General features: G+C 38.9%; 1 protein-coding gene across 2 annotated transcripts; it reads left to right on the plus strand.

Moving 5' to 3' along the window:
* The first annotated feature begins 262 nt into the window (after positions 1-262).
* On the plus strand, positions 263-13,807 carry NUS1 (NUS1 dehydrodolichyl diphosphate synthase subunit). 2 transcript variants are annotated; one of them, XM_070733427.1, is made up of 6 exons: positions 263-914; positions 5,638-5,760; positions 6,364-6,516; positions 8,415-8,514; positions 9,928-10,062; positions 13,254-13,807. In XM_070733427.1, exons 1-5 carry the CDS (start codon positions 518-520, stop codon positions 10,016-10,018), a joined length of 864 nt encoding a protein of 287 aa, XP_070589528.1. In that variant the 5' UTR covers positions 263-517; the 3' UTR covers positions 10,019-10,062; positions 13,254-13,807. The 2 variants fall into 2 exon arrangements, with proteins under 2 accessions (XP_070589528.1, XP_070589527.1); XM_070733426.1 differs by lacking the exon at positions 13,254-13,807 and having other exon boundaries at positions 9,928-10,154.
* Positions 13,808-26,079: the final 12,272 nt, after the last annotated feature.

Genomic DNA, 26,079 nt, shown 5'->3' on the forward strand with positions numbered 1-26,079 from the left:
ATTTTCACAACTGGCAATCTAGTTTGAGTAAACAAAGGAGCCAGCCACAACATTTGATTTCTTGTTTTAAGTATCGCGCAATCGGCAGAGCTTTCCACCACTCGCCACACTTTTTTCCCGCCACTAGATGTCGCAATAGAACATTAAATCCGCAGCTGCAATTAAAGACATCCCAGGGCTTCCCTCTTTGTCAAATTTCCTCCGGGCCACGTCATTTGGTCTATCAATCCGGAAATGATACCGCTCTGCCGCTCCGACCAATGAGCGGCAGCTGCGTAGGCTAGAGGGCAAAGGTCAGGGCAGGTACAGCGTGTGACACAGAGAGAAAGCGCGATGGTTGCAGTAGGGAAAGTTGCCGGGCAGATAAAACCGTCTCCGTGAGACCAAGGGAGACGAGATGGTGCGTTCTTCGCGCTGCGGCTGATCCGCCCTTGGAAACCGCTTCAGCTGACGGGGGTCGCCTCTCTCCGCTCCCTCTCGCGTCTCTCCCCCCCCACCCTCTTCTCCGTCCGGGCCAATGAGCGTCGCGTACGAGCTGCTGTGGCGTTTGCTGCACGTCCTCTTCGGCGTCCAGCGCGCGCTGGTCGCCTGGGGCCGCGGTTGGTTCGGAGGCCGCAGCTCGTGGCTCAGCCGTTGGCGGCAGCGCGCGGCCACGGCGGCCGCCGCCGCCTCGCGGGCCCTCTTAGTCCCCGCCGCCGCCAACCCTTTCGCCTTTCACAAGCCGGCAGCGGCGGGACGGAAAGCGGTGGGCGCCGGTGGCCGTTGGCGGAGGGATGCCAAATGTCTGCAGAAGCTGCCGGGCCATGTGGGGCTGGTGGTGACCGAGGAGGAGCAGAGCTACGCCGATGTGGCCAGCTTGGTGGTGTGGTGCATGGCGGTGGGCATCTCCTACATCAGCGTCTACGACCATGAAGGTGAGTCGGCTTGGTCAGCGGCCGAGTTCAGACCTCTCGCCCTTTTCCCGACCTTGAAACTCCTGGATTTATTCCCCCGCCCTAGTTACGGGTAGTCCTCGACTTACGACAGTTTATTAACAGCTGTGGTGATTCAGTTTAACAACTGGCAAGAAAGGTCATACAATGGGGCAAAATTCCCTTAACAAATGTTCTCGCTTAGCAACATAAATTTTGGGCTCAATTGTGGTTGTAAGTTAAGGACTACCTGTAAGGATGAATGGGGTGGTTTAATTTCCGTAGAAAAAACACTTTGAAATAAATGGATGAAGATTATATATTTGGTTCAGATTTGTAACAACTGGAGTGCTGGACTGAGATTTTCAATCTCTGGTTCAAATCCCCATAGACTCATAAAGGTCGCAGGGTGACTTTAGACCAGTGGTGGATTGCTACCAGTTCACCCCGGATTGGATGAACTGGTAGTGGCAGTGGAGGGAGACTCTGCCAACCCACCCGGCAGTCATTGTGGACGATCTGTGCATGCACAGAAAGTTCTGCATATGTGCAGAAGCGCCACGCATGAGCGTTCAAAGTGCTGAAGCAGTAGCGAAGGTAAGTGAAACCCACTACTTCTTTGGACCATTCATTATTTCGAAGATTACCTATCGTATATTAACTGCCAACTAAGGCAACTGATCTTTGCTGAGACAGGAAGCAGCTTTACAACTGGGTGTGTTTTCCTTATCTAGTACCAATGGTTTTTGCTGGTACAGAAAATATAAACAGTAGTAGTAGGTTAAAGGATGAAGGTCAATAAAAGAACTATTTTTCAAGAACTTCATTGTTTTTGTTGTTTAGCTATTATTCAATTATGGGACTGCCGGACCCAGATTGATTCAGCAGATTTTATTCTGAATCTTTTTATTAGTGCCTACTGAGTACCAATTAGTTTAATCCCTATATTATATTTCTCTATATTACCATTTTGACCAACTGTTTTGAATAAATTTTATTAATTTTTAACAAAATAAATCAATGCTATGTCCAATTTAAAATAAACTTGATTTTAGGAGAAGAAGGCCGATGTTTTTAACATTCAGAATTACTACATATTGTATATATATAGCACCTTTAAGCTATAAATAGACAATTGAAATCATGGTGGAATGGAAAACTTTAAACAGCCAGACATTATTAAAGTATATGTGAGAAAGTAAAGTCTTGAAGAATAGCCTGAGTTTAGTGAAAAATTTATTACATGGTAACAGCTCTTAAATGCAATATGAGTCAATTAATCAAATCTAAATAAGTCAATTTGAAAATTATTCAATTTGTTAAGGAATAATTTACAGGCATATTAAAAAATCAAACATCCCTAAACATAATTAAGAAACATATATGTGTTTTTAATTTAATAATGAATACACTTTTACTTTCAAAGCTGTACTAGAATCTCTTTTTAATTACATAACATAAAAGAAAGCATATTAACCACAAATTACTTTGACCTTTAAGCAAAACTTTGCCAGATTTTGTTTATCCTTTTAATACAGAGACTTTGATGAGAAACTGAAAAAAGATTTAAAGAGAGGTACTTTTTGCCTTTATATAAGAAATTTGTAAACTAACTATAGAATGAGAAACATAGCAATGCTGCTTTTGAATTATACTTTGTGGATAGATTATTGATTTGCTTGTTGTTCTTCTAATTCCTGTTATAATACCTTCCTGGTGGTCTTCCATTGCTTCACCCCCCCTATGGGGGTCTTAGGTCCAAATTTGGACTCTCGGGTGTGGAGTGTTTGGAGCCAGCCACGGAGGTCGTGGTCCTGACTTCTGATATTGCCAAAGGAGGAACTGAAAATCCCTACACTAAAAAATGTTGAAAGTAGATTCTATTCTAAAACAAAAATCTTGTACATTTAGTCCTTGACATACAACCTTCTATTTAGTGAATATTTGAAGTTACAATGGCACTGAAAAGAGTGACTTATGACCATTTATCATATTTATGACTATGCAGTGATTCAGTTCACAACATTGCCAAGAAAGCTCATAAAGTGAGGCAAAACTCCCTTAACTGACTCACTTAGCAACAGAAATCTTGGGCTTAATTGTGGTTGTAAATTGAGGACTATAGTAAAAAAAAAACCCAACCCCAATATTCTTGCGTTATAATAAATCTGAATATTACTAGTTAAGTTTTGAAATGAAAATAAAATTCTTATAAAAGTTGCCAATAAGAGATATGAAGCAACAAGTAATGTCAGTACTAAAGTCATAGAAATTTAAATTTTAGGGAATCAAGTAAATGATTAGAAGTAATATTTTCAGTTTTTAAAATAAAGTTGACAGGTTGGTCACTTGGACATAATAGCCAGTTTTTAAAAACTGCATAATTTTTAGCTTACTAGAACAAGAATTCTAAAGTAACATTCAGCTCATAGTCTAGTCAGAACTGAAATTGTATGCATACTTTATATCTGTATATGTATGGATGAGGAATCAGATTTTTTGACTCTTAGGGCTAAATATGAATCAGTTGCCATACATCTGAATTTTGATCACAAGATTGAGGTGTTGCTGCAACGGCCATAAGTCACTTTTTTCCAGCATCACTAACATTAAACAATCACTAAATGAATGTTGTAAGTTGAGGACTACATGTTCAGTGGCAGGAGTTGACATTCAATGGAATGCTTCATCATTCCTATGCTATATAGATGTAATCGTAATTATTTGCAAATGCCTTTTTGGTTTTTGAAAAACAAAACTTGAAAGGTATATGCCCAAATTAACTAGATGGCCTGTGTGATTTATAACTATGTATGCATGCATGCGTGCGTGCGTGTATGTATGTATGTATGTATGTATGTATGTATGAATATATATTTCTATGCCGCCCAACTCCCTAGGGACTCAGGTGGCTCACAACAAAAATATTTGCTAATGTAAAGTCATTATGTAACTCCTGTTAATGGTTAAAACCAGTACCACTGGTATAATAGTGGTTCTTACCTGTATCCAAAATGTGTGCTTGTTTTCTTGTTTCTCTTTAAAACAAAAGCTTAGTTTAGTTATCTTTAATACCTATTTCTGGGGTGTGTGCACTTGGAAAGACAGATAAACAGATCAGGATAATGAAAACAACTGTGTCAAATTACATTATGAAATTAACCTTAGGATTTGCTAGAAAGAAGAAACAGAATATTAAATTTTATTTAAAAGCTCTGATTTGCTTGTTGCTAATAAACTAGAACCTGAAAAATGTTTAACAATAAGGTATCAGGTATCAGGTTTGGATCTAATTGTAAGGGGTTTTCCCCTTATGCTGTTGATTACTGATTCGTTTCCTTTGGTGTGAGGACCTATGTTATAATCACAGAGTGGAATTCATTAGAATATTTGTTCCAGAACAATGGCCAGGACTATCCCAAATTCTGGCCTTTTTGTGAATATTCTCTGTAAGGGCATCTTGAAGTTATTTGTACCAAATAGCAACTCTTCCATGCTGAGTCTCTTAGCATCTGGCTGACTGTGGTTGTGGAAGCTATGCAGATTTGAACCTTTTAAGTACTCAGATGAAAGATAAGCAATGTAAGGGTGATAAGTAAGACTGGATAGTTGAGAAAACATCCTGAAAGAGAAAGCAATGACTAAATTATACGCATATCCTAGAAATCATCAGAAGCTAAATTCAACTCAAATGAGATTTTAACTTTACCATATTGTGCAACTGATTAGTTTCTGATATGGGATTAGGGAGTTTGTTTATAGGTAAAAGGGATGTCCCTAATTGTGTGGGTTTTTAAATATATGCATTTAAAATTCATAGTGATATGTAGTTGTTCCTACTCTCAAGTGATTGAATATACAATTGTGTGAAGAACAAGCTGCTTGCACAATATATATCTTTCAGGTCTGTCTGGTATTTAAACACTCTTGATTGCAGAGTCAAATTTAATGAAAAACAATAGTTCCAAATGAATGTAAGACATTTTATACAAGTAGAAATCTGTATCTATCTAAATTCCCTGTTGTGCTATAGCACTTGTTTAGTATAATCCAAAAGAGATTTTACTTCGTTGATACTCTTATAATCAAAAAAGTATTTATGATATGATTGATTATGGCTATTTTTTCAAGGTACAAGATCTCTGTACTCTTCCAGTTATAAGACACTGAGTAGCTTATATAATTATAAAATCACAAACTAATCTTAAAAGAATAAAAACCCTTGGGCTGTAATACACGACAAAAGCATCCCTGTAAATTTTATACACACACACACACTGATAAAATATGATATTGCATTCACCTTCCTTCTGAATAATGACAATGAGGGGAAGAGGATCTTTACATTAGGACTTATGTTCTAAATGTTTGGGGCAATCAAAACAGAAGCAGGTTTCCTAGTCCCCTTCCCCTTATTTTTACAGAGTGAGAATGTAGCATGCCATCTTAATTCAAATGTGTAGAACAAATCGATTCTACCTACAATAACCAAGGCTAAGTCACAAAGAGCTTTAAAGGTGATAAACATTTTGAATGAAATGTATAATTAACATATCAGAGAATGGAGAAGTATTATTGTGCTGTATCAACCTCTGTTAGAAAGTTAGAAACTACACCAAGTGAAGTTTTTAAATATTCTACCTAGGCAGCTCCAAGTAATCTAAATAAAATTTCTGCAGCAAAATAAAAATTACCAACCCCCTGTCTTCTCTTCTCTTTTTCCAAGGTATTTTTAAAAGAAATAATTCAAGACTGATGGATGAAATTTTAAAACAGCAGCAGGAATTGTTGAATCTTGACTGTTCCAAATATACAGTGAAATTTGCAAATCAGGAGAAAACAGATCAAGGTAAGATACTTTTTTAAAACTTGTATTGTTATAGAGGACTAAAATAGGTTGATTACACAAAACTAATCCACAAATACTGGTTGCTTAATTTCTTCAACAGGAAATGTTTTTGAGCATAAGTTCTTATAGATCTAGATGTATTCAAAACAGTGGAATGGGACAGATGTCTATAAATATGAATTAAGAAAAGTTTGATTTGAAACTTTGAGTGTTATTACTTTAACGAGTTGCAGATTTTCTACAAAGCATACTTTAGTAGAATTATTTGAACAACAGCAGTAGCACTTAGATTTATATGCCACTCCACAATGACTTACAGCACTCTCTGAGTGGTTTACAATGTCAGCATATTGTCTCCAACAATCTGAGTCCTTATTTTACTGGTCAGAAGGATGGAAGGCTGAATCAACTTTTGAGCCAGTCAATACTGCATTCTATGTCACCAGGGCTCATCACCAGTAGGAACTTTGAGAAATTGCAGAGTGTGAAATGTTACTTTAACTGGAGAATTGTAAACATCTACTGTGACTTTAGAAAATACTGATTTCAAACTACTATTTCTGTTCTTCCACTTTCATTGTTTTATTTTTATTTCAACTGCAGTTTTAAATTGCCAATCTGTTCTGAACGTGCTGTCCTCGGAGGATGGAAAAACAGATATTGTAAAAGCAGCTCAAAAATTTTGCAACTTAGTAGCACAAAAGCAAAAGAAATGCACAGATCTGGATATGAACATCTTGGAGAATTTATTAAGTAGTAAGTGTTAAAGCAGAATTTATTTACTTCTTTTGAGTATTTGGAGGATTGCAAAATGGCTAACAGTAGTATTTTTTTAAACATAATAAAACTTTTGGTGTAAATATTTGGATTTCATACTCACTACAGGTAGTCCTCAACTTATGACTGATTGTTTAGCACCCTTTTGAAATTATGACAGACACTCAAAAGGTATTTACAAACCAATTACAAAATTACATTGGCTGCATGCTCTCTTCACAGTCACATGATCACATTTTGGGTGCTTGGCAGTCAACTCAGCTTTATAGCTATTTGCAGTGTTCTACAATTACATGACCACGATTTTCAATGTTTTTTGCCATTTTCCAGAAGAAAACTCTATTGGCTGTTATGAATTCCTTTAATGACTGTAGTCTTCACTTAATGACTACCATGCTGGCTTGATCACACTAAAAAGTCTCATAAAGTTATGTCTAGTTACATAGTGACCTGCTTAGCATCTTCAATAACTCATCATGTCCTGTAATTCTAGATGGTCATAAGTCTCTATATTCTATGGGATGACTTTGTAGAAGATCTCCAATATGTCTTTGAATATTCTTGTTATAGAGGTATACCTTTCCAAATAAGAGCAGTAATTATGGGCTCTTGGAAGAAAATCCATTTGCCATATTTTCACACTACGAGACTCTCTGGGCCATAAGATGCACCTTGCTTTTGGGGAAGAAAACAAGAAGGAAAATCTGCCTCCCAGCAATTTGCCTCTTTGTAGCAAACAGCCCGGTCAGCTTCAGCACGAACAACTAATTGGCGGTTGGATCAGTCTCTCGGAATACCGTTGATCAGCTGTTCCAGGCTGCAAAGATCGCCACCGTTGCCACCCATCCCCGCCTCCACCTGTCCCATTTTCAGCCTCCGCGCATGCCATTTTCGGTTTCCATGCACCCCATTTTCGGCTTCCACATGTCCTCCTGTTTTCTTCCTGTTCCAGGCGGTGGGGATCGCCACTGCCTATCGCCACTGCCAATTCCCACCATTTGGAATGGCGGAAAACAGAATGTGTGGAGGCTGAAAATGGAGCTAGTGAAGGCAGTAATGCGCAGTGGTGATCCCCGCAGCCTCGAACAGCTGATCTATGGCATTCCCGGAGGCTGATCCAACTGCCAATCAGCTGCTCTTGCTAAATCAGGCTGTGCTGAAACTGACCAGGCTGTTCGCTGTAAGGTGGCAAATTGCTGGGAGGCAGAAGCCAAAGGGTGGGCAGGGCTTCGCCAACATTCGCTCTATAAGACGCACAGCATTTTCACCCACTTTTTTTGTGGGGGAGGGTGCACCTTATAGACCGAAAAATATGGTAATTAGGAAAACATTCACATTTGTCTTTACACTTACATGCGGGTAGTATCAAAAGCTAGATTTAATCATTTATTTTATAAATTATATTCAATTGGTTGCTGTTTGCTTTTAAGCACTTCCTTATTCATTTGATGTTTGACTTTCAAATATTTTTAATGAGGGTAACATTTTCTTTGGAAACTGCCCCTCCCCCCCTTTTTAGGAACACTCTTATGTAGTGCTAGGCATTAAATCTGTCAGTCTCAACATTTATCTTTTATTACTCAAAATTGCCCATTTAGCACAGATACAGATACTTAAAAGCAGCGGTTTGAATGTGGAATTTATTTGTTTTGACTGAATTACTTATAAGCTGGTTAATGTTTTTTTAAAAAATCCATGTAAAATAATTGGCGTCCAGAATTCGCCTTTCTGTGAATATGTTATTTGGCTACCATTTATTCAGTTGACTAGGCTATTTCAATTCTATGCATGAAGCAGAATGTTATGGGGAGCCTGTGTTATACCTCTAATAAATTAAGTAGTCTTGATTCTGCATTATTATTGTGCTCTTTTTCTAGGTACTAATGGCTTTCCTGATCCTGACCTAGTATTAAAGTTTGGTCCTGTGGACAGTATCTTGGGATTTCTTCCCTGGCAAATCAGATTGACAGAGATTGTGTAAGAACACATAATTCTTATTTATTTATTTATTGGATTTATATGCCACCCCTCCACTTATTTATTTTCAATAGTTTTGATTCTGATAGGAAAGCGTGGATATTGTATCACACAAGGAAAATAGTTCTCACTCCAATTATTTTGAGAGCTAAATAAGAAATGCCTCACAATATCTATTAAAAATACATTGACAATTTTTCTCTTAACCTTTTTGCAAAGCAAGGGTGATCAAACTGCAGCTTGAGTGTTTCTTGTCATTCTCTCCAAATTGCAATAGTTCACTAATTTTCTTCACTAAACTAACAAAAATAGATGTGTTAAGCTCACAGTAGGCTAAATTGTACTTTTAAAAACTTCCTTCAAAAGTGGAAAAAAGGATGCAACTTCCTTGATATCATTCTCTGCCCCTTCCCCCTGTCCAACACTGAAAGCACTAGGGAAAAATGTTTCTTCCAGCCTTAAAGATTGCCAGCTGCTGAAAGGAAGATGCACCTTCAAGGACAGCTCAAATTAATAGTGTGCTTACTAATGCGTAATTAAAATACTTCATTTATACTATTCTTGATTTAGTGTATAATCATAAAAGATGGTAAAATTTCTTGATAATCAGTATAACATTGGTTCTGTCACCTTGCTAACACTCCACTTATCCTGTGGAAAGATTTGCTCTCTACGACATGCCTGGCACTGACACTCAGGCAATTTAGGGAATCTTTAAGAATCCTTCATTTTATGTTTGCCTTTTCTAGCCATTAACTCCTTGTAATAGTTGCTGTTATTCTCTTTTTATGACTATTATAAACCACTTTGAATGTTTCTGAATTATGAGAAAAGGTTTGAAAATTAGGGCTGTTTAAAACTCTAGATTTAAAGGAGAAATTATTTCAAGACTACTTGGATGTACACTTTCTTAAATCCAATGCATCTTTGCTTGACATATTACAGCAACAGCTGCACAAGCCCAGAAAAGATATTCATTCAATAAAGTACTTTTCAGATTGGTAAATCTTTCCATCATTAGAGGGAAGTAAAATTCATGTTAAATCTGAGCTCTTATTATATGTTCCACGAAGAAGAATATTCTTACCATAAGGGAGCTCCTCTAACTACGATAGGTATAGTGTGCTTTTGCACATAGTCATTGCAAGTTAGGGAGATCTTATGGAATCTTATGTATTAAAAATGGATTCCTCTATAGCCAACAATATGCACCTGTTAGCATTTTACTTGGCTATAGAGAAGAAAATTTAAAATATTCTTAGAGTTCAAATTTTACTATAAGACTTTTATGATTTATTGTATATCAATCTGATTCATAGTTTAAAGCAATTTTTAAAGAATGTGATAGCAAATTTATCTCTTGTATACCTTCCTGCTTATACTCAATTTTCTTTCCAATTATGTTTTTTTCAGTTCTTTGCCTTCACATGTGAATGTCAGCTATGATGAGTTTTTCTCTGCCCTTTGTTACTATGCATCCTGTGATCAGCGTGTTGGAAAATGATTTATTACAGAATTCTATCAGGATTTCTTTGGAAAGGACCCAAGGTCTCTGTTTACAAATACCTGTGATTCATACACGTCCAGTACATAGTCTTTTAATTTATCAAATTCAATAAAGTGTCTTATCCTTTTTAGAATTTGTATGTGTGTGTACTCATAATCTTTGAAGGTATGAGAAAGCAATGGTTTCCTGCTGACCAATAATGGTATATCATAAAAGTTGCAAAAATAGTTATTTAAAGATTTCAGGCTTATTTTTTTCAGTGATTAAATTCTTATTACCAGAAATATTTACATGCAATTATATATTAAAACAGTCGAGGTAGCACTGCGGTCAATAGAGTGCACATTCTCAGTTGAAGTCACCTCATAAATTTCTGAAATCACACTTTTACTTCTTCTTTACTACACCTATACTTGACTTCCTAAGCCTAGATTCTAGGAACATATTGAATTGATTACCTGCAAACATTTATAATAAAAGTGTCTGACAGGGTAAGATTGGACAGAAGGAATAGCTAATGTTAAAAATGAGTAAATAGAACAGGACCAAAAAAGGTTAAGTGCTTTCTGGAATGTGGGAATGTTTTTAAATCTTAGGTCAATACATGTTTTAAATGAGCAATTGAATTATGGGTCTTATAACTATGGTCCTTTCTGTCTTGGGGATCTGAAGTTTAAATAGTATGGTGGATTATATGGAAGAATGTGGGAATGGAGCAACCTCATGTAAACTGAACTTTTCCAGATGCAACATGAACAATTGGGCCTCTATATTCTATTTTAGAGTAGAGTAATATCTCAGAGTGAAGTTAAGGTTTTTTTTTAAAGCTTCTATTTTCCTTTACAAAAAAGATTTATTCTGTTTTCAACATGAATATTCACCATATTCATTTCAACAATAAGTTAATCAATCTGGATCAGGATCAGTGTGCTAGAATACACTCAGTTTATGCCTGGCTAAGAAACAGCAACAAACAGTGAAACTGTTACGGTAATTCAATATTCACTGATAACTCTTCAAAATTTTGACATCAATACACCATAACATGATTACCTGGATAAATGTTTATGGTGTGACAGTGTATTAATACAATACAATAAATATATGAAGCTAAAATATCTTAATTTGTCAGTTAATTTCCTGCAGCAACTTTATTATGCTGCTTAATATATATAATTTGAAATTTTTCTCCAAACTTCTAACTTAATATTATATCCCTAAGTCTTTACAAATTTTTAAACAGACTGTTCAGTAAATATTCTGTTTCAACTGCATGTTTTGGTTTAAAGGGGAATAGAAACTTCTTCAGTGTGGTTGTGAAATAGTCCAGGAAAGGGTTGTTACAATCTGATCTGCCTAGTTACTGAGTAGATTTTTCAGCCACTCCTCCAGGCTCTGCGCATGATCCAGTTTCTGATTCAGATCTGAAACAGTCGTCTTTGCAGATACGTCTCTAGCAAACTATTCCTGGGCATTCGAACTTTTGGATTCTCGTTTATCCCTTTTGATTCAGCCATTCCTTGTTTAATCTTAACAAAAATAAAAACAATAACTTAAAAAAAACCAAAGAAGCCCTTCAGACGTTTTTTGGCAGCGGTTGGTTTGACACCACTGTGCCCCTCCGATTCTGGCATTTGGGACCGTCGGTGTCCATTTCAGCACTTTTCCAGAATCCAAGACAAGCCTATCTCAGCTTCTGTTGAGGTTCTAGATTTCCTCCAGGGCAGCTTGGACAGAGGCCTGGCTCATGGCACATTACGGTGGCAGGTCGCAGCATTGTCTACTGTGCTGGCTGGTGGAAAGAAGGTTCCTCTGTTATGCCATCCTTACGTTCGAATCTTTCTCAGAGGCCGGCAACTTACATCCCACACCGATCCACAGATACATTACCTGGGATCTTCCCAGGGTACTTCTGACCTTGACATAACCTCTCTTTGAGCCCCTGCAGACTACTATCCTCATGTACATGACTCTCAAGGTGGTGTTCCTTGTCACTGTGACATCTGCCCAATGTACCTCTGAATTGGATGCCTCATCCGTTATAGCTGACTTGCCACCAGGATAAAGTCACTTTAAGACTTGATCCCTCCTTCATTCCCCAAATCAACTGGTTCCACCGGGACCAGGAGATAGTTCTGCCAACCTCTGCCCTCAGCTTTCTCATGCTTTGGAGCAAAGGAGGCATGAACTGGACGTAAGGAGGGCCCTTAGAATTTATATCAAGCAGACAGCGTCCACTAGGAGATTAGAGGCGCTCTTCGTTTCCTTCCAACCCACTTTGATGGGCGCTAAAATGTCATCCTCGACCATTGGTCGCTGGATCAGAGCATACATCGTTAAAGCGTATGAAACACAGTATCTGCTGGTTCCCAGATGCATCACCACACACTCCACGAGAAGCGCAGCTACCACCGCTACATGGGCCATGCAGGCCTTCCTTGAGGATATCTGAAGATCGATTACTTGTGCCACCCCCCTCTCATTAGGCATTACAAGTTGGATGTTATCACATCAGTGGAGGCTTCCTTTGGGAGGAGGGTTTTACAACAGGTCTACTTAGTCTTGGCTCCAGATTCAACGGCTACCCGCCCTTAGGGATACCAGACTTTGGTATATCCTATTACTGGACTATTTCATAATCACACTGGAGAAGGGCCATCCGTCTTACCTAAATGTTTTTCTCAGTGGATTGCCGAATAGTCCAGCCCCACCCTACAGAACACTTGTGGGATCTGGAGCCACCTTATCTCTAACATTATGTGCAAGCCTTCTTTTCATCCATCACTTTATTGAAAATTGGGACATGCATAGAGAGGCGTGGAGGAGTGGCCAAAAAATCTGGACTCAGTAACTAGGCAGATCAGATTTTAGCAACCTATTCCTGGACTATTCTGCTGAGAAAAGGCATTCAGGTAACACCAATGCCCCTTAACATCCAGTTTATGGATTTTTTGTAAATATCTCCACTTAGTGGAGCAAAACATTGCAGATTATAATAGTATTTTCTCCTTTTTAAATATCAAAGTTGTACTTGATACATTTGTGACAAAATTATGGATTAATTGACCATGTTTTTTTTTTAAAGGAATGCTTACTACTGTGAGCTTATCAAGACAATATACATACCTCCTAGAATTTCAGAATCTATCTTCCAATTTCTGCTATAGAGATTATAAACATGTGCAATATATTTCAAGAATGTTCATACATCCATTTCTATGATGTCTTTCAGGAAATGGCATTTTAATGAAGACAAATTTTGGAACATATTCTACAGGAAATAATGAAAATTATGACATGGTGTATTAAATTAATTGAAGGACCTAAAGAGAACCGACATCTAAATATCAGCTATGAGCTAAAACAATTCTAGTGCAAATTATGAGAAATAAAGTAGCAAATTTAAGATACTTTTCTACTTGATAGGTTTTTTTGAATCTTCAGATGCCAAAGAATAGTTTGAAGAACTACCTGCATTTTATTCACCCTTGTGACATTCCTTGACAACAGACTACTGTATGTACCAAGCTCAGTAGAAAATGTGAGGATGGGTGTGCCAAAAACACTGCATATCCACAATTTATTCTTTGAATGTACATCATTGCAGTAAACTCTCCCATCTCAAGTTCTGTGAGAAGGTATAGTCAACAGCAGTGACAGACTAAATATATTTGGATACTTGTAAATAATACATAAAACAACTTTTTATTATGAACAAATTGACTTAACTGTATTTCATTACTGAAGGTAAAAGAACCTGTAAATAAATATATCTTTTTACAGGCAGTGCTGTTGTATGGATATATGCATCTGTTTTACATGTAAAGTTCTCCCTTAGTGCTTTGCTTACTTAAAACATGTAACAGAAAGTGTTCCAGAAAACAATTCTTGGAGACCTTTTTGAAGTCATCCACTTTTTAAAAAACAATATTTCTCGAGATATTTTATACTAGATTTAAATTCACATTTGGCTGGACTGGAGAGGTTGATTTGTAATTCACTTCTGAAAGTTTGAAAAAATGTCTACAGTTTAGGAATGCATGAGACACATTCTTTCCCAATCAGTTAAAAGAGGATGTTGAAATATTTAATCAGCGTCTGGAAATTATGATATGCTGCCTGCAAACATGCTGAAACAGCCAAATATGAGAAGTTGTACTTTGTTGCAAACCAATCTAAGAAAGGGTGTTTTTATAAAAAATAAATGGAACACAAATATCTAAAACGTATAAGCTATAGGATGGTTTTATTCAATTAGGACCAGTGTTATTTCTTCATAAGATCATTGTATTTTCAAAATAGCCTATAGTTATGGCAAACTGTCATATGAAAACCATGTTAAAACTTCAAATTGATATACAATACTAATGACAAAATGTGTTTCTCTGCTTGCGATGCTCCCTTCTAGATTCCCTGAACTAAATTTTAATTTGAATGATCCTTTTTCTGGATCTGCAATTAAATAATTAGCTTTGTGTTGAAATCCAATTAAGTTGCAGTTCCTATTGCCTAATCCTTAAATAGAATGTGTCATGGGTCTTATTCCTCACAGCCATGTTCTATTCACACCACGTTTATGAAAACATTTCCTAAAATACTGTTAAATGATTATGTAAGTATCTTAAATGCCAATATCACAGATTTTATTATAACATGCCAATTGTGTAAAATATGTTTCCCCTCAGGCTTTGCGTTTTGACCAAGCACAAAATAGACTGAATGAAAGTCACTTTAATACTCTGGAGAAACTATGTAATATATAGCCTGGTTTGGGAGGTTAAGCAAAATTAAGTTCCTCCTCTATGGAAAATAAAGGCTGAGGGATCTTCTATTTAATCCACCGCTGATCTGAACCAATTGGTTTAAAGTACAAGGGAGCTAGACATCAGTTAAACATCTGACTTTATAAGCTGTCAGTGGAACAGACTACCACTTCATGTGCGTGCTTCTTTTGTCAAGAGATTTTTAAACAGGATGGGTATCATTTGTCAGGTGGTGGATCCGGTAGATGATCCACTGAGCAGACAGTAGGCCTCTTCCAGGGCTATGATTCTAATTTTGGAGGTTAATAGAGAATAATCGCAAGTAGTGTCATATTCAATGCCCCAAAAATATTTCAAACAAATCTAGTTGCTTCAAAGAGCAAGGCAAAACTATTGCAATAGCTTTTTGGACCTTATCCATCTATTTCCTCACTCATTTCCTCTTGCTATTGGACAAGTTAATAATTTCCTAACACAATAATTAAAGTTGTCATAATTTGTAGGAATCTTAATTTTTAGAAATACAGTGTTACCTCTACCTAGGAACTTAAGAACTTTTCTATATAAAAACTGGGTGTTCAAGATTTTTTTTTGCCTCTTCTTAAGAACCATTTTCTACTTAAGAACCCGAGCCCGGAAAAATTTCCCAGGAAATTTGAAAGCAGCATGAAGACATGACCAGTTTCCTGCCATTCCCCCTTTAATCCCAGCCATCTCTGGCTTTTCTGGGCTGCCAGAGGAACCTTTCAGTGGTGCTTAAGGAGGTTTTGGCAGTCCAGAGTGAATGAAGCATTTTCCTTTCTCTGGGCCCTTGGAGAGGGAATAAACCACTTCGCTGTGGTGACTCCCTCGCTCTGCCTCCCATATACACGGTGCAAGGTTGTGTCCTGGAGTGTCTGTGTGCGGAAAAGCAAATGGGGACGCTTCACCCCGGCTGGATCAATCACAATGAAGCAAAGGCAGCAGCTACAAAGCAAGTGAGTGAGAGGAGAGGGGAGCTCTTCAGCATGGGAAGGAAGCAGGTAGCAGCAGCAGCCGCCTTTTGGTCAAAAGAGTGGGACGTTCCTCTCTCTCGCCCGCCTGGGTTTCTCTCTCTGGCGCAGTGTATGTGAGGCAGCCTCGCCAAGTGAATGGGTGGCACATGCTCCTTGCCGCCTCAGAGTCTCTCTTTTTAAAGTTAAAAGTTTTGGATTTTTTGATTCCCCTCACCTCACCTTCCTTCGGCAGCAACTGTCCTCCTCCTCTTCCTCCTTCTCCTCTTTTCACCCAAATTCCGAGCTTTTATTTCTTTCCTAGTGGGTTTGCTTTTACATTGATTCCTATGGGGAAAATTGCTTCTACTTACAAAATTTTCTACTTAAGAACCTAGTCACCGAATGAATTAAGTCCTTAAGTAGAGGTACCACTATATACAAATTACCAAGAATATCGTACCAAAGCACTCCAAAACATTTTTCTAATTGGTTTCTCCAGTCTTTCCAGAAACACAACTCTCCTCCCACTTTCTACTTTGGTCTAGTGGTTAAGGCACCTGGCTAGAAACAGGGAGACTGAATTACAAATCCAACTGGGTGACCTTAGGGCAGTCACCCTCTTAAACTCTAAGAAGGAGGCAGTGGCAAACCACTTTCTAAAATCTTGCTAAGAAAACTGCAGGGACTTGTCAGGAATCAGAACTGACTAGAAATTTCTACTCCCACCTCTCCCGTTCCTTTCATGCATGTAAGACACATGTAATCATATAATATAATCACATTTAATCCCCTATGTCCTGAAATGTATATAAAATAAGTACACAATAAGCAAACAAGTCCAAAGTTTGTAAAACTACCAAATCTTACAGTGATGGTATCTATTTAAATCCAGATGAATGTATAGAATAAAAAAAATATTAATTACAATAGACTATAAAACCTGTTACATTTACTTTTAAAATAAGCAAGAATAGTGTAGGATCAGAACTTTGACAGCTTACCATTTACAATTAAATATATATCGAGTTTTAGACCTTGCCATTCTCCTTGACAATTTTACATATATTTTTTTAAATTTTTCTTTCTCACAAAATCAACTGACTTTAATGAAATCAGGAGCATATTCCTGTAACATATAATGCCCTGAGCTCCACCCAAAGTTATGAGAATGGATCTTTATTCACAGTGGGATTTCTTGCTCTGTTTTCGTATACATGCCCAATCTTAACAGAGTGCAGGTAGTCTTCAGGCTATGAAAACAACTGGGACCAGAATTGCCTTTGCTAAGCAACACACTTGTAAAGCATTATCATTTGACTACATCACTTAGCAATGGCAATTCTGTCAGAATCAGTTACTATTATTAAGTTAGATCTTGTAGGTCATTATGGAAGGAGCTCACATTATCATGGCTTCCAACTTCTTTCAAGTTTCCCATTGACTTTGCTTGGAAGGAAACTTTGCTTAGCATGGAAACTCAAAAATTGTGACCACATGACCATAGAAATACTGCAATGGTCAGAATTCCAAGGACCTGTCATAAGACCCCCTTATTCAGCACCATCACAGGTTTGAATGACCATTGAATGAGTGGTTGAAACCAATGCATTACCTGTAGATTGAAAAAGTTTGTGGAGAACTTCTGGGGATGTTGTCTACTCTGGAGATGAAACATCTTTGGCCAGAGCACAACATGATTTTTATTTCATGTAGATTTGAAAGTAACAGAACATAGGCCACTTGGCTATTTTTTTTTGTTTAAAAATATATAGCATTTATTTTTAGCAAAACAATCTTTAAACATTGAAAAAGAAAAGTACAAACTACAAATGCAACCTGAGGCCACTTGGCTGGGTTGCTACTTGTTTATGAAATACATTTCCTTCATATCCTAGGGACTTCCAAATTACTACAATTAGACTGAGAGACAGAGACCCGAGAAGCCATAATTCCCAGTGAGTTTAGTTTGGTGCACCAATTTTGGGGAGTAACCATGGGTTTTCCTGGTTCCTTTTGCTTACCATCATTATCATGCTTCCTAAAACTGCATTTTTCTTCCTTCAATATAACAAACCAAAACTTCACCATCTATATCACTATATCATCCCTGACAGTTCTCAGAGACTGAACAAATTACAACCAAAGGTGTAATCCAATTTTAAACGAACATGTCACTTTGTTTTGATTTGATATGTTTCAAGATTATAAACTTCATAAAGTTCATGACTTTTTCCCCCAGTTATCAGGAGAAATAGTTTGCGGATTAGACCAGCTTTCCTGATACGAAAAGCTGATATAGAAAGAACACATATAAATAGGTTAATTACATAGTAGAAAACTACCAACAGATTATTTTCTCTTCAATTATCCAATTATCTGATGAATGCTTGCTTTGCAAAGAAGCAGGCACAGCACCTGTTGTTTATAGCAAGACAGTAGTACTTTATGTGGCTTGAAAAAAATTGCAATAGGACTAAGTGTTAATATGGTTTTAATTATTTGAAGTATGATCGTGTCAATTTGATATTATTTGAGTTGGGGAATGAGGGCATAATTACTTTATGGATACTTCAGATATTGATAAAATTGAACGGGTTCAAAGATGGGCTACAAAAATGGTGGAAGGTCTTAAGCATAAAACTTATCAGGAAAGACTTCATGGACTCAATCTGTATCGTCTGGAGGACAGAAGGGAAAGGGGGGGACATGATCTAAACATTTAAATATGTTAAAAGGTTAAAAAAGGTTCAGGTGAGAAGTGTTTTCAATAGGAAAGTGAACACAAGAACAAGGGGACACAATCTGAGCTTAGTTGGGGGAAAGATTAGAAGTAATGTGAGAAAATATTATTTTACTGAAAGAGTAGTAGATGCTTGGAACAAACTTCCAGCAGACGTGGTCGGTAAATCCACAGTAACTGAATTTAAACCTGCCTGGGATAAACAGTATATCCATCCTAAGATAAAATACAAGAAATAGTATAAGGGCAGACTAGATGGACCGTGAGGTCTTTTTCTGCCGTCAATCTTCTATGTTTCACAGATTTACCATCTTTTTAAAAAGAAAGATTTGTAGCAAGAATTAGGTTTGTAAAGATCATGCTGTTAACTTTCATGACAGATATTTCTCTCAGAACACTTTGTTTCTGAGGTATGGAACTTTGAGATCCACTCTGAAATATCCTGGTGATTGTAAATATTCTCTTACCTGGACTTAGATGTAACCATTTTCGATCTCAGTGAATCAAATAATGACTTTAAGACCATCCAAATCTATAATCAAGGGTTGCTGTATCACTTGCTAAAATTAGTTGACTGCTTCAAGTGACAGAGATCAGTGGTTTCTTTCCCCCTTAGTCCTTCTACAGAGTGGCATTCCTTAAGGCAAGATGGAAGGACTCTCCGGATACTGATAAATTACAATTGGTCCAAATTACTTGGATGAATCACCCTAGATAATATAGCCCAGTTAGCTAAAGGATGGTCTGCTGACAATAAATAGGTATCATTTCAGAGGGCAAACTAAGGAGATTTGGCAAAAGAATGTTGAATTTGATCAGAAAAAGAAATAAAATGCACAGAAAATGTTGAATCATGGAATTACAGTAGGAAGTAAGATAAATATCAGTCAGTAATCTGATGCTTGCTACAAAGGAGCCAGATCTTACAACAAAGCAAGTGCGTTCAAAGAAGAGATGAGGATGACGAGGACTGGCATGCTAGATGTGCTCTTTATGTACCTGTGAGTCTGTGACACTATAAAAATAAGGAGAACTTCGATTGTACCATTCTGCCACCACTTTTACTTATCTTTTTTAACTAGACCAGTGATGGCGAATCTATGGCACGGGTGCCACAGGTGGCACGTGGAGCCATATCTGCTGGCGTGCAAGATATTGCCCTTGCTCAGCTCCAACATGCATGTGTGTGCCGTCCAGCTCATTTTTGGCTTTTGGTACAGAGGCTCTGGGAGGGCGTTTTTGGCTTACAGAGAGCCTCCTGGGGATGGCTAAACACAAGCCTACTGGGCCCACCAGAAGTTGGGAAACAGGCTGTTTTCGGCCTCCAGAGGGCCTCAGGGGAGCCGGGGGACACTGTTTTTTGCCCTCCCCAGGTATTGAATTATGCGTGTGGGCATTATGCACGTGCTAGTGCATGCCCTCGCTCTTTTGGCACCCGAGGAAAAAAAGGTTCGCCATCACTGAACTATAGACCCTACCAATACTCCTGGACAAGTAACTGGAAAGGCTAAGGGAATAAGGGTTTGGGGTTTTTTTTGAAATAAAATAGTTAAAGAGAAAAAATGATACTCTTTGGGACTAAAACCCACGGCCTGTTTTGTATTCCTGTCAGAGGATAAGAAATAAAATTGAAATTATAGAGAGGTACATTCCAGTTGAATGGCACCCCCCTCCTTCTTAATGCTAAGGTAATTTTGACAGCTGAGTTCATAAAACAGGGATACAGTGAACTGTCCTTCACTAATCTATTGAAACCAGGATTAAGACATTAATTTACTCTAAATTGAATTCATAAATGTAGCATGTCTCATATCCTCTGGCAGTTTTATGATTCTATAAAACCCCAAGTGTCTCAGAGACTGCCAATGGTGAAGAATGCTAAGAGGAATAGTTGAGGAACACATGTAAGCTACAGGTTGCCCCATGTATCGTAGCTTAGTGGACCATCTACAACTCCTTCATCAATGCTTTATCCTTTGGAAACCCGTATCGTAAGCCTGAGAGCTAGGGATCAGGAGAGCATGAATTCTAACTCTGCTTTAGTCTCAAAGCTAACTGGAGTGACCTTGGGTCAGCCTCTATTTCTCAGCCCTTGGAAAGAGACAATGGTAAACCACTTCTGAAAAATCTTTACAGGAAAACTGCACGGAGGTGTCCAGAAGGTCTCTGAGAATTGGATATAATTGAATAGGGGGATAATAATAATAATAATAATAATAATAATAATAATAATAATAACAACAATAACAATAATAACAATAATTTATTAGATTTGTATGCTGCCCTTCTCCGAGGACTTGGGACAGCTCACAACAACATAAACAGTGTACAAATCCAATTTTAAAAATATATAATTTAAAACCCCTATAATAAAATAATCATACAATAATTCCCCTCCCCCAGGGTAATGGACGAACAGATGGGATTGTCCTTGGGAGGCAAAACCAACAGCCACTCCGTCTTGTCAGGGTTGAGAAAAGACCCTTAAATCAAGGAATGGGGAACTAGATAATACATGGAATTGTGAACGATGCCGGCATTTCCTGCTAATCTGATGCAAAATATTGTAAGCCAATTCTAGGCAAATTTAATGGGGTATTTTAATATCCCTGCCTTTCTGATATCTTCCTTTTTCATGCTAACAGTTGCGTTATTTTTGATAGGAGATTTTTTTTTTTCAAATGAGCCTGTGTATTATTCCCAGATTAAAAATGTAGGAAGAGAAGGAGGAAGATCACAAGAGATTACTAGATGTAATGTTGAAAGCTTCTTAGTCATTCCTTACCCTAAGGAATGTTGTTCCAAGTATCACAACTCATAAATTGGTTTCCCAACAGAAGTGTCCAAACTTGCATATCTCTATCCTGCTTCAGGTATTGGTCACTCTGCTGTTTAAAAATAAATATTTGGGAACAAGCTTTCATGGTTTGGTCTTCTGTAGCAGAATAAGAAAAATAAAAGTTTTATATCAAATTGGTCAGTAGGTGGCGCACGAAGGTTTTCAAAACATTTATTAGTAGTTGTAGAGTTGCTGGTTTTGTGATCCCCATTCAGGAAATAGCATGTTGAGTGTATCTTTCTTTAAGTTAAATTTATCCCCTTTTATTTTACCTTGCTTTTGAATACATCTGCTTTATTAGTACAGAAGAATGATACACACTCAAAAAATAAAATAAATGTCACCCCCGAACATGTTAAGCCAGCTATGCTAGCTGGAGAATTCTGGTAGTAGAAGTCCACAAGTCTTAAAATTGCCAAGTTTAAAGGCTCTGATCTAGGGTTAGCAAAATTATCGTGGATTTGGTTTTAAAATGATAATGTCCCCAGTTATAATTATTGATTTTTAAATTCCATCTTAATGGAAAGAGTTGTTAAACATTATCATATATCTGTGATAAAATATGTGGAAGAAGAAACCCTTAAAAATATATCAGTATATCTAAAAGCCAAGTGCAACTGTAACTGCAAACATTCATTATCAGGTATAGCAGGAAGGCATCCAATAAACAGTGCAACACCCACTTTGAATAGCCTAATTGACATAGTCATTCCCAATAGTTCAATAAATGACTCATTGAATAGTGACTAAAAATGATTTTGTAGTGCTCTTAGATGCTTATTAGTGTTTATTTTTGAGAATTTTTGACCCAACCATTTCCCCCCCTGAATAGTGCACAACCATTGTTCTGGTACAAAATCAACTTTTCCCAGTCAGATAACTCAGCACAATGAGGTATCACAGATCATTTTATTACAGGCATTCTCACAATAACTCACAGTTATGATGCGATTTTTCTGCAGTATAATCTTTCCCATTGTACAGGTAAAAAGAGGTTGAATTGACCCCGACTCTAGCTGTAGCATCTACATGCTGGCTGGCTTAGTGAGTGGAGACAAAAGACCTGCTAGAATGTTCTCTCCAATTACCCCTCATCCCGAGTCAGAGCCAATAGGAATACACAAATGTGGTCACATGTAAAACAACATTACCCAGAATGCGATTTCACTACATTTCCCCTAATGCAATATCTTAAAGAGACATGCCTAAATACAGTCCAGCTATCTCTGTCTCTGGGGACAGCACAACCATATTTAAACTAATCCAGTTTAACTCACAGATTAACTTGTGGGAAATCAAATTCTGGAGAGAAGAAGAAATTGGTGATATATCATTAGAAATGATAAATGTTGTTTTAAAAAAATCAGGGAATGTTAATGATTATAAAACAAACAAACCTGTTAGTTTAAGAGCAAACTTTAATTCTACAAGGATTAAAAAACTAGAAGTGACATGTTTTATAAATGTATACACTTTATACACTCACATTATTCTCTGGAAAAGTGTATATAGCTGGTTTGCAATCTTATTGTTTTGCCAACATCATTCTGCCTTCCACCAAGATAGTCTCTATATCAAGAAGCTGAAACCAGTGGGACAGGAACAGGGAAGCTCATATGAGTCAGTCTCCATCTCCTCCAAGAGGCCAAATGCCACTAGAGGTGAAGCTTGGGAAAATAAAGTTTATGTCCTGATAGCATTTATTCTTTCTGTCAAATCACACTCTGTCCACAGGGCAGTTTTTGGGGAGCACTAGAGGAGAATCTTCAGGCTCAGCTCGTTGAAAGAACTACCCTTATGAACACAGCATAATAGAGAGGTTACCTGAATTTATAGTTAATAAATAACAACAAACAAGATGAACTGGTAAAATTAATATATTATGTGTCAAAAGTGTTGAGCATCTCAATCAAGTTATCTCCAATTCTTCAAGCATTTTTTTAAAAATCTTGGTTATGAAGTTACTTGAATGCTGGGAACACAGAACACCCTTTGTGTTGAGAGGAAAAATTTGAATAGCTCTGTACCAAATACCTGTCCAATATTTAACAGAATAACAGATTTGGAAGGGATCTAAAACATTGGGGAACTAAAACATCTCCCCCTTGCCCATGTTGTTTTGCCGTTTGATTGATTGACTGTGTGCCTGTTTTTTATATATATTGGGACTGTTTTATGAATTTCCTAACTTACATTGTAATTAGATTGGTGGTTTTGGATTTGTTACTACCGTGTTTCCCCGAAAGTAAGACAGTGTCTTACTTTCTTTTTATCCCCAAAAGCCCCACTATGTCTTACTTTCGGGGTATGTCTTATATTGGAAAAAAATTGAAAGGGTCGCGTTCCCGAAGGTGGCATCTCCCCAGAGTCCAGAAGGGCAGCCGTGGGACAGGAGCCTCGTGGGCCCTTTTCCAAGTTCAACCTCAGGGCTCCAGGGCAGCCTCCTCAAGGGCGACAGCCGCCCTCGTTCTCCTCCTCTTCCTCCTCCTCCATCACCGCTGCCACGCCGCGCTGCTCACCCAGAGCGGAGGGGAGGGGAGGAGGATCTGAAGAGAGCGCCAATGGGAAGGAAGCGCCCCGGATGGGTGGGCCATTTCTGAGGAGCCCGCCGGTTCATAAGGGTGGCAACCCGCGGCTGCCAAGGCAGGGCCCTCGGCCACCTCGACTGCCGTGGAGAGGCTGCGCCGTGACCCCTCAACGCCGGCTCTTTCCTCCCTGCGGCTAACTCGGCTCCGCCGGCAAGTTTCAGTGGCTCTCGAGGAGGCAAAAGCGAAGGCAGGAGCAGGTCGCTCGCTGCAGCAAGCCCCGCCATCTCCGGCCGACAGCTCCCTCTAACGAGCCGAAGCTTAGCAGTCTGGCTTCGTCCCTCCGTCAGCCAAACTCCCCGGCGGGCTGGGCCTCAGCAGGCCGCCTCCCTCACAGCTCCCCTCCCCGGTCCCGGAAGAAGGCAGCGAAAGCGCGCCCTTCTTCCCGCTTAAAAAAGGAAGGCAGCTAGATGAGAGGGAGGCGGCAATACCCCCGTGTTTCCCCGAAAGTAAGACATATGTCTTACTTTCGGGGTACGGCTTATATTAGCTGACCCCCCTGAAACCCCCGATACGTCTTACAATCGGGGGTGTCTTACTATCGGGGAAACAGGGTATGTACTGTTTTTTACTATTGTTGTGAGACGCCCTGAGTTTGCGGAGAGGGGCGGCATATAAATCCAATAAATCTAATCTAAATAAATCTAATTTTGGAGGTCTTCTAGTTCAACCCCCTGCTCACATAGGAAATCCTATACCAATGATGGTGAACCTTTTTTTCCTTGGGTGCCAAAAGAGCATGCACGAGCACTATCGTGCATGCACAAGTACTCACAGCCATAATTCAATGCCTGGGGTGGGCAAAAACAGCTTCCCCCACCCCCCAGAGCAGGGGTGGGCAGCAGGCAGGACGGGGTGGAATGCAGTTCCACTGGTGGAAATGAAGATGTGTGTGTAGCTCCAGCTAATCAGCGGCTGTCACTTCCTGGATTACTGGTCTCAGGTCAGCTCTCTTTTTTTCCCCCTTGCTGCTTCTGCGCTCCTTCCTTTTTTCCTCTTTCCTCCTCCTGGCCTTGGATGAGCTTTCCTCTCTCCTGCCCAGTTCCCTCCAGCCTCACGTAGCTACCTCCCACATGAGGTGCAAGCAGAAGGCGTGGGCGGAAGCAGCACTGGCAGCATTTATGCTTCTGGCACCACCCATTCACCCAGCTACCCAGCCTGAGGTGGGGGGTGACCCAGGAAGGAGAGCGTTAGAAACGCGAAGGAAATTGTCACCCCAGTGAGCAACACTGGTAAGGTTGTAAGTCGAGGACTTAACAGTTCACTTTAACGATGGTGATCGTTCCAGCCATTCCCTCCTGGTCACATGGCTGGCAAGCCACTCCTACCCAATCACATGGCCATTAAGCCACACCCATAAAATAAGCCACACCCACAGTGTGGCAGTAAACATTTTGGCTGCCCATTACTGCCCCAGAAGCCTTCTGGTGGATTGAAACAGCCTGTTTCCCAACTTTTGGTGGGCCCAGTAGGCTCGTTTTACACCTTTCCCAGGCTCCAAAGGCTTCCCTAGAGCCGGGGGGGGAAAGGGAAAAAATGCCCTTCGCCATCATCCCAGAGGCTAAAAACGCCCTCCCAGAGCCTCTATGTGAGCAAAAATTCAGCTGACTGGCATACACATGCACATTGGAGCTGAGATAGGGCAACTGCCAGCAGATATGGCTCCCTGTGCCAGCTGTGGCACCCATGCCATAGGTTCGCCATCACTGTCCTATACCATTTCAGACAACTGATTGCCCAATCTCTTCTTTAAAAATCCCAGTGTTGCAGCATTCACCATTTCTGGAGGCAGGTTGTTCCATGGATTAAGTGTTCTAGCTGTCAGAAAATTTATCCTTAGTTCTTGGTTGCTCCTCTCCTTGATTAGTTTCCATCAGTTCTTGTCCTGCCTTCAGATGACCTAGAGAATAAGTTGACTCCCTCTTAGATGTTGGAACACTTCATGTCTTATTCAAAATGAGCAAGGCCAATGATTAGAGGATTATAAAACATAGAAACATAGAAGATTGATGGCAGAAAAAGACCTCATGGTCCATCTCGTCTGCCCTTATACTATTTCCTGTATTTTATCTTAGGATGGATATATGTTTATCCCAGGCATGTTTAAATTCAGTTACTGTCGATTTACCAACCATGTCTGCTTGAAGTTTGTTCCAA

The sequence above is a fragment of the Erythrolamprus reginae genome, chromosome 1, assembly GCF_031021105.1.
Source record: "Erythrolamprus reginae isolate rEryReg1 chromosome 1, rEryReg1.hap1, whole genome shotgun sequence".
Classification (NCBI taxonomy): Eukaryota; Metazoa; Chordata; class Lepidosauria; order Squamata; family Dipsadidae; genus Erythrolamprus; species Erythrolamprus reginae.